An 8,822-nucleotide genomic window follows, 5' to 3' on the forward strand; every position below is an offset into this window, starting at 1 on the left:
TAGTTTTTTTTGTGTGTGGTACCAGGTATTGAACTCAGGACCTTGCTCTTTCGAGGCAGGCACCGGAACCACTGAGCTAAATCCCCGGCCAGGTCTAGTTTTTATCTAGGTTGTCTGTTCTTTTTTTGGTACGAGGGATAGAACTCGGGTCCTTGAGCTTGCGAGGCAGGCCGCGGGAACTCTGAGGTAAATCCCGGGCCCCAGGTTGTCTGTTCTTAAGGTTGAGTTTTTGGAGTTCTTTAAATAATTGTAACAGTCTTTTATGTGGTATGTCTTTTGAAATTTTTTTCTCCAAGTCTGAAGCTTTTCCTTTCATTCTCTTGAGACGTTTATCACTTCAAGCAAGACAGTTTTATCGGATAAAAGAGGAAGACTGTCTTGGCTGCAGCAGGAAGTGGGTGGCAGGGTACCAGGAACACTCGGGTGCCCCATCTACCCTAATTCCAGTTCTTGGGCTCTCAGTCTTTCTTCATCAGTGCCCTGACTTAAAGAGAACTAAGGAATATTTCAACTCTCCTTCTGGACTATTTTCTGTGTTAGTTATTGTTCTTGGTTGCACAAAAGGAAAGCAATTCTGCTAACTTGAGCAGATGGAAAATATTAGAAAATCAAGGGCTACGTAGTGAGTTCAAGGCCACTCTGCACTACAAAGGAAGACCTTATCTCAAAAAAAATTAGAAAAAGTCATTCACAAAATCAATAGAAGAGTGGATAACTTAACTTGGCAAAAAGGAAAGAAAAGAAAATAGAAACGAAGGGCCCCAAGACACCGCTTAGATCTTACCCCAGGAAGGTGCGGTGTCCTTTGCTGTGTCACCATGGGGCACCGACCACGTCAGCTGCGCTGAGGTCTGAACAGTCCCTTTACCTTCATGGGTTTGCATCATTTTACTAGCTCCACGTCCTGGGTAGGAGGAGCAGAAGTTACTCTATGTTAGTTATAATAAATATTCTATTTGATACTGTCATGATTTCTATTGAGGGTGTTCTCCACGTCATCCCCGTACCAGCATATTTTTTCCTAGTGTCTTCAGAATGTCTGCAAACTCAGGATTTAAAAAAATCATCTTTTCCTTCCTTAATTTTAGCAGGTCCAGTCCATCATTTCACAGTTCTATGAAGCAAATAAATGAAAGTTTTCCAGAGTATTTCATTCTCATGGGCTTAACCAAATATCCATGGCTGAACCTTCCTCTCTTCTGTGTCTTCCTGACCTCCTACCTGTTCACATTGTCAGGAAATACTGCTATTATTTTGGTGTCTCAACTGGATTCCCAACTCCAAAGTCCCATGTATTTCTTCCTCACCAACCTTTCCTTTCTGGATCTCTGCTTCACCACCACAACTGTACCTCAAATGCTCTTCAATTTAGGGGGCGCCAACAAGAGCATAACATACACAGGCTGCATGGTGCAGGCCTATGTGTTCCAATGGCTGGGCTGTTCTGAGTGTGTCCTGCTGGGTGTCATGGCCTTGGACCGCTATGTGGCCTTGTGCCAGCCCCTGCGGTACTCTGTAATCATGGACCGCAAGCTCTGCCTGCAGTTGTCTGGCACTGCCTGGCTTCTTGGCTTGGCCAACTCACTGCTGCAGTCCACACTCACTTTCCAGATGCCTCTGTGTGGGCACCAGGCCCTGGATCATTTCTTCTGTGAGCTGCCTGGTCTTATTAGGATGGCTTGTGGAGATACCACAGTCAATGAGATTATCTTAGGAGTGGTCGCCACCTTCCTGACAATGGGTCCCCTCTCCATGATTCTTGTCTCTTATGGTTACATTGCCCAAGCTGTATTTCGAATCCCTTCTGCTGCCAGGAGACTTAAGGCCTTCAACACATGCTCCTCACACTTACTGGTGGTGTCCTTATTTTACGAGCCTGGTATCTATATCTACATGCAGCCCTCAGGGGATGAGACTCAAGACCTTACCAAAGTGTTGACGCTGTTTTACTGTGTTATTACCCCTATGGCCAACCCATTCATCTACACTCTGAGGAACAAGGAAGTGACAAGAGCTTTGAGGAGGCTTCTGAGGAAGGCCATTTCATCTAAGAGAATATGACAAGGTGAAGCCCAACAATAACCAGCAATGTTCTCTTTAAATATATGTCCTATCAAAGCCATGCTGAGAAGTAAACCCTAAAACCTTTACTTATGAAGAAAACCAGCTCCATAAGAAAATACTTGAGCTGGGGATTTAGCTCAGTAGTGCCTCCATCTGCCCCGTAAGTGCAAGGACTCAAGTTCAGTCCCTGGTACCAATAAATAAATAAATAAATAAATAAAACGCTTGAAAGTTGGTTTGAAAATGTTTTTGAACTTCCAGTATGTGTCATTGAAAAATGTTAATGAGATCTGAAGTTCTGGAACAAATATCTGAAAGGTATCATCTTGAAAGGTGTTTCACTGTGTTAGAACTTAAAAAAACCTAAAGAATGATTAAAAACAGTCTGAAATTTTCTTTAAAATATAAAATTATTTTATTATTTCTTACATTTAATTATTTTAAGAACTTATCAAATAAACAAAAGAAAAATCAATAGGTAAATGAAACATTGTTATTAAACAATTAAACCATGCAATTGCCTGCTCAGTAAGACCACTCAGAAAAAGAAAAAAAGGAGGAAATACAGATGATGCAGAGCACCTCGCATCAATGTCAAGGATGTCCAAACAGAAAGCAAAACCAGGAAAAACAGGCAGGTCCTTCAGATGCGAGAAGGTAGTAAAGGCAGTCAGCTGAAATAAAGCATGGGCTAATCGCTTCTGGCCCAGGACTCATGGTGCTGGACTGCAGTGTTGGAATAAATGCTGCAGGAGATGGTTAAATGCAATTGTCAGTTTTCACAACAAGAACTTCAGGTATGGAACTTAGCATGTCAGAAATAACATCCAGAGAGCTCAACAGAGAAGGAAAGTTCTCTCCCTTGAGATTTTAACTGAGACCTTGACAACTTGGAGCCCTGTGCACTCTGTTTTGCAGCCCAAACAACTGAGCCCGGGAGCCACTGAAGCTTTGCTCCACAGCAATCAGCTGCTGGTGAGAACTGTTTGGTTTCAGTTTTAGAACAACTGTTTGCCAAATCTGCTGTCTTTCACATGGCAGACTTGCCTCTCTCAGAAAATATGACATCATTACAGGCAGACCCCAGTGCTTCCCCTCTGAAGGAGACTGAGCTGCCTTCCAGGTATGGAGGAGGTGGGGGCAAAAGTATGAGAAGAAGTACTTGGCTTTAGTGCAGGGGGATGAGAGTGGGCACCATGGTCAGACTCGGAGAGGGTCGAGTAAGGCTTGCACTCAGCTTGTAAAAAACTGAAATGGGAAAGTAAGGAATGGACTGAAAACGGCTAGGAAAGCTCTGGAGAGCACAAAGCAAAATGCTGAGAAAAGACACTCTTGGTTTTAAGAGCCCCAAGGCCAGCATTGTGTTATCAGCCCAATGCTGCCTACTCAGGTCGGGAACCCAAAACAAAGCCGGAGACGCTGCAACTGTGCTCTACTAGACATAAAGAGGTTTTACAAGAGAAATCAAGTTACAAATTTTAGCTAATTGATAAATGTATCTTTGTTTTGAGTTGATGTTTAACTAGTGTGCTTAAAACATTTCTTATGCATCGCAAATTCTTGAATTGTAATTATAGGGTTAACTTGCTTTTTGCTGTACTTTATTGATGAAGAACTCAAGATTACTACTGTTCTATTGGCAGCCAGTCAAATTTTAAAATGTAACAATCTGAGAACAGAAAAGGGGGGGGGGCATTTTAAAATTTTAGCAGCTGAAGACAAGTTTGTTATAGAAGGTTTATAGTGAGATGGAGGAAAAATATTAAGAAGGCTATAGATAAAAGAGATGTACTTTTGATGTGAAAGGATTTTGTATGTTTGTCTTGTTAGAAGGATAAAGAGATATATAGGAACAGAAGGCTTAGGTAAATTGAGAAGGTGTGAGGAAGTCATTTTTCAAGGAAATATGTATGTTTGCTTATTGGTTTCAAGTTTGTTATAAAAGGTTTACATCTACAGGCATAAAGAGCTTTCATTCCTTCTGATTCTAATTCTACAGGAGATCTCTCTTAATTCACTTACAAAAAGTTTTGACTAGTCTTATTTACAATTATGAACCTAGGGCTGGGGATCTAGGTCAGTGATGCCACCACCTACCTTGCAACCACAAGGTCCCAAATTCGATTCCCAGTACCAAAAAAAATACAATTATGAACCTAAAAATTACAAAAGGATATTATACTTCAATTAGGCTAAATATATTTGAGTGAATTCTAGTTTTATAAATTGTCTTGTATGTTTGTTCATTTGTCTATTCAATTGTATCTATTTTGTTTGAGCTCAATAACTTTTTCTCTTTAAAATTATTTTCTAAAAAAATTTGCCTATAATTTAAATTGGCTTATAGATAAAGGTTATTAAAGTTAAAGGTAGGCATTTCTTTTTTCCCTCCAGGTTGCTAACAGATCAAAATGATGTAATACATAATGTTGTCCAAAAATAATCACTCCAAAACTTTGATTGGTTACAAATAATGTATTAATTCTTATAATCTGGTTTTTATAGCTTATTTAAAAAGCTTTGTCAAGGTAATTAAATGGAAGCCTTAGATTTGAGGAGACTGCTAAATGGGACTCCCCTTCTTGAACAAAGAAACAGCCTCATAGAAATATTTTCCAGTCTTTGTTCACTAGGGGGTGCTTAACAGTTTCCATAGCCCTACAACAGACTGACTCTGATAGTCTTCATAGCCTTATAAGAGACTTACATCAATGAATATTACTTAATTTTTTTTTTTGCTCCCACTGCTTTAAGTTTACTGGTACATTTTAGGTATAAAATACAGTCACATTCATCATTGGGATCTTGTACCTTTACATGATGTATCTTGGTTCTTATTTTTTTCCCCTTCCCCTGCCCTCCCTTCACCCCCTACACCCTTCCCTATTTGTAAAAACTTTGTTTCCATTTTTTTCCTTTCCTCGTATTTTTTTCCCCTTCTTTCCTTTCCCCTACCCCTGCCATTTCCCCTACTCCCTTCCCCTACCCCTCCCATTTGCCCTACTCCTTTAGACCTTTTCTTCCTATTACACAATATCAATTATACATTTTTAAAATTACAATATCAAAATTCAGAGGACATTACCACAGATTTTACAGAATTTAAAAAGATACAGAAAGCATATTACAAAAATATTTTTTGAAATTAATTTGACAACTTTTAAGAAGTACCTCGGAAGACAAATTAATGAAACTGACTCCGGAGAAAATATAAAATTTGAATAGCACTTATTAAAGAAAGTATATTCCTAGCTTGAAAACCTACCTCTATGACAACAACAGGCTCATATACATCTTAACTGATGAATTATATCAAACATTTAAAGCAGAAGAAAGAACACTTCTCCTCTCATTTTAGGAAATTAATATTGTGCTAATCCTAAAACTGGATAAAGATAATAGAAGAAAAAAGTATGGACATAGATAGAAATTTGTTCAACAAAACAAACTATTAGAAGTCAGATCTGGCAGTATGTAGAAAGTGGTTTTGTTATGGGGATGGCAGTGTTGGTTCAGCAATGGAGGATCCACCCCCAAAAGTCATCATTTTAACAGAGGAAAGGAAAAAGCCATATGATCCTATCAGTAGTTGCAGAAAAAGTATTGGACTAAATTCCACAGCTGTTCATAGCAAAAGCTATCCAGAGACTAGAAGTAGAACAGCACCTGCTCAACAGATAAGCCATGTACTTCATACTTCCAGAAAAACACCTTATATGAATGGAGAAGATACAATGCTGTCTCCCTAAGGTGGGGAACAAGGGCAAATATGCCTACTCTTCATCTGTCCATTAAACTTTGAAACCTAGGCCCAAACCAAAATAGCCTGGCAATGAAATGACACAATTAGGATAGGATTGGCAAGGTAGAAGTAAAATCTTTATGAAATGATCATCTACAGAGAAAATATTAAGAAATCTCTAGGAGCCCCTAGAACTTGTATTTGAATTTAGCAGGATCAGAAAACACTAGGTATATATAAAAATTCAGGTCTACGTATACTTGCTATAAATGAAGAATTGGATATTGAAATTTAAAAGTTATGTAGGAGTACAAAGGACCTAGAAATGAAAAAAAAAGTATTGGAAGACATTTATTACCTAATTTTAAGACTTCTTCTAAATCTACAGTAATCAAGGAAGTGTTGGTGTAAGGAAAGACATACAGATCAATGGAATAAAACAGAGAATCTAGAAATAGAACCACACATATATGGTCCATTGAGTTTTGAAAGATTATTTAATATTAACATTTTATAGAACATAAACTCAATTCAAGACCAGAGGAAAATATAGTGTTTTCAGCAAATGGTACTAGAACACCTGGTATCCGTATATAAAAATTAACTTCAACCCTTTATTTCCATACATAAAAATAAGTTGAAAGGATCTATGAACCTAAATATGAAAGACTAAAACTATAAAACTTTAAGAAGAAATTATAAGGGACAATGTTTATAAATTTAGGGTAGGCAAGAATTTCCTAGGATACAAAAAAACATGATGTATAAAAGAAAGAAATTGATAAATGAGATTCCATCAAAATTTAGAACTTTAAATGACATCATTAAGAAAATGAAAAGTAGTCCTTAAACAGACCATATTTATAATATATATAACCTAAGACCAGAATATATAAAGAATTCTTACAGCTCATTAATAGAGAACCCAATTAAAAAGTAGACACAAGAAGATGATAAATAGCCAGTGCAGCACAAGGAAAGGTGTGCAACACTAGAATCAGAAAAATACTAATCAGTACAATAACAAGATCATATTATACACTCATTAGGGAGATGAAATTAAAAGTTTTACAAGAACAAATGTCAGCTTAGGTGTGAACCAGTTAGAACTGTCTAATACTGCTAAACTGACAAAACCATTTTGGAAAACAATATAGAAATTTCTTGTATTACTGTTAAGAACCAACAGTTCTGTTCTTAAGTTTTTACTTAAGAGGAATGAAAACACATGGTCACAATAGATTTGAACATACAAGATGACTATTGCTTTTCTGAAATTCTTAGGACCAGAAGTGTTTCAGATTTTGGTTTGAAATCCACTTGATCTGCAAAGAGGATAGCTACTCCTGCTTTTTCTAGGGTTCCTCTCACATGGAGTATTGTTTTCCACCCTTTAACTTTCGGTCTATGAGTTTCTTTTTAAATTGTGTTTCTTGTATGCAGCATATTGTTGGATCTTGCTTCTTGACCCATTCTGCCAGTCTATTTCTTTTGATTGGTGAATTGAGACCATTAACATTGATGGTTATAACTGAAACGTATTGACTTATCATTGTCATGACTTTTTCTTTTTGTTGGATTCTCCTTCTTTTCATTTAATTTCTTGTCACACCCAACAGATTCATTCTTCTGGGTTTCCTGCAGTTGTGATCCTTGTTGTATTTTCCTAGGATATTGTCTAAAATTTTTTTGAGTGCTGGTTTGGTATTCATGAAGTTTCTAAGGTTCTCTTTGTCATGAAAGTATCTTATTTCTCCATCAATTTTGAAAGATAATTTTGCAGAGTACATCAATCTGGGTTGGAGGCCGTTTTCCTTTAGGGCTTGGAATACATCACTCCAAGCACTTCTTGCCTTGAGAGTTTGCATTGAAAAGACTGCTGTGATTCTGATGGACTTTCCTTTGTATGTGATTTATTTCTTTTCTCTAACTGCTGGTAGAATTTTGTTCTTCTGTTGGGTTTCTGGAGTCTTAACAATTATATGCCTATGTGTAGATGTTTTTGGATCACAGCTAGCTAGAGTCCTATATGCCTCACTTATCTTTATGTCAAGTTCTTTTCCCCTGCTTGGGAAGTTTTCTGCCATTACTTCTGTGAACAGTTTTTTATGTCATCTGCACTCTTCCCTGTTTCTTCATTGACTCTGATCAGTCTTATGTTATTCTTCTTTGCATCATCTAGCAGCTGCTGGATTGATTTCTTGTGGTCCCTCACAATTTTTAAGAAATTTTTCTTTTCCTTGTCACTAATTGCAATCTTATCTTCTACATCTGAGCTTCTGTCCTCACATTGGCTCATTATGGTGCATAAACTTTCAATGAAGTTTTTAATCTCCTGGAAATTTGTTTGCATCTGTTTTATGGATTCCATTTGTTTCCTATGTTGGGATTCCATCATGTTCTTTAGTGCCTCTATTTTTTTTATCTGTGTCCACTCTGGATTTATTAATCATGTCTTGCAGTATGGGCACAATCTGCTGTTATCTGAGAAATTATTTCTGATTTCATTTTTTCCAGATCCTCTTTTGTTGCCAGTTCAGGGAGTCCAGGTAGTTGAGTATAGGAGTGTTTCATCTCGTTTCCCTTTGGGGTTGCTTTAGGTGATCTGGAAGTCTGGTTTTGAGACTTGTTTATGTGTCTTCTCATTTTGATGGGGGGGGGTTGCTGTTGGCACCCAAGCAGCTCACCTTCTCTGCGCTGGAGGTGGTGGTGGTACAGCAGCCTGGAAGCTTCCTCCTGGGCATTTGGAGTGGCTCACCTCCTCTGCCCCTAAATATGTTATTATAATATGTTTACATTGGTTATCATCAAAGGGTTATGTTCTAAATATATTTTTGTGATATGTTTGCATTGATCATTTTCAAAAGATTAAATTTTCTGTGAAAAAAACCAAGGTTTTATGAAAAATATGCTTTTGCTACCAAACTAAAAGTCATAAGGTTTCATGCATATGATTGTGATAATTATTATTAATTTTCTGGTGTACAAAATTTATTCATGCTTTCTGACTACATAG

General features: G+C 37.4%; 1 protein-coding gene across 1 annotated transcript; it reads left to right on the top strand.

The window, feature by feature from the left end:
- The first annotated feature begins 1,116 nt into the window (after positions 1 to 1,116).
- Positions 1,117 to 2,061, top strand: LOC101697841 (olfactory receptor 2B11). Its single transcript, XM_004847886.2, has one exon. It carries the CDS (start codon positions 1,117 to 1,119, stop codon positions 2,059 to 2,061), a length of 945 nt encoding a protein of 314 aa, XP_004847943.1.
- The last annotated feature ends 6,761 nt before the right edge of the window (positions 2,062 to 8,822 follow it).

The sequence above is a fragment of the Heterocephalus glaber genome, unplaced genomic scaffold (genome assembly GCF_053883595.1).
Source record: "Heterocephalus glaber isolate CG9 unplaced genomic scaffold, H.glaber_assembly_v1.0 deba00001472, whole genome shotgun sequence".
Taxonomy (NCBI): domain Eukaryota; kingdom Metazoa; phylum Chordata; class Mammalia; order Rodentia; family Bathyergidae; genus Heterocephalus; species Heterocephalus glaber.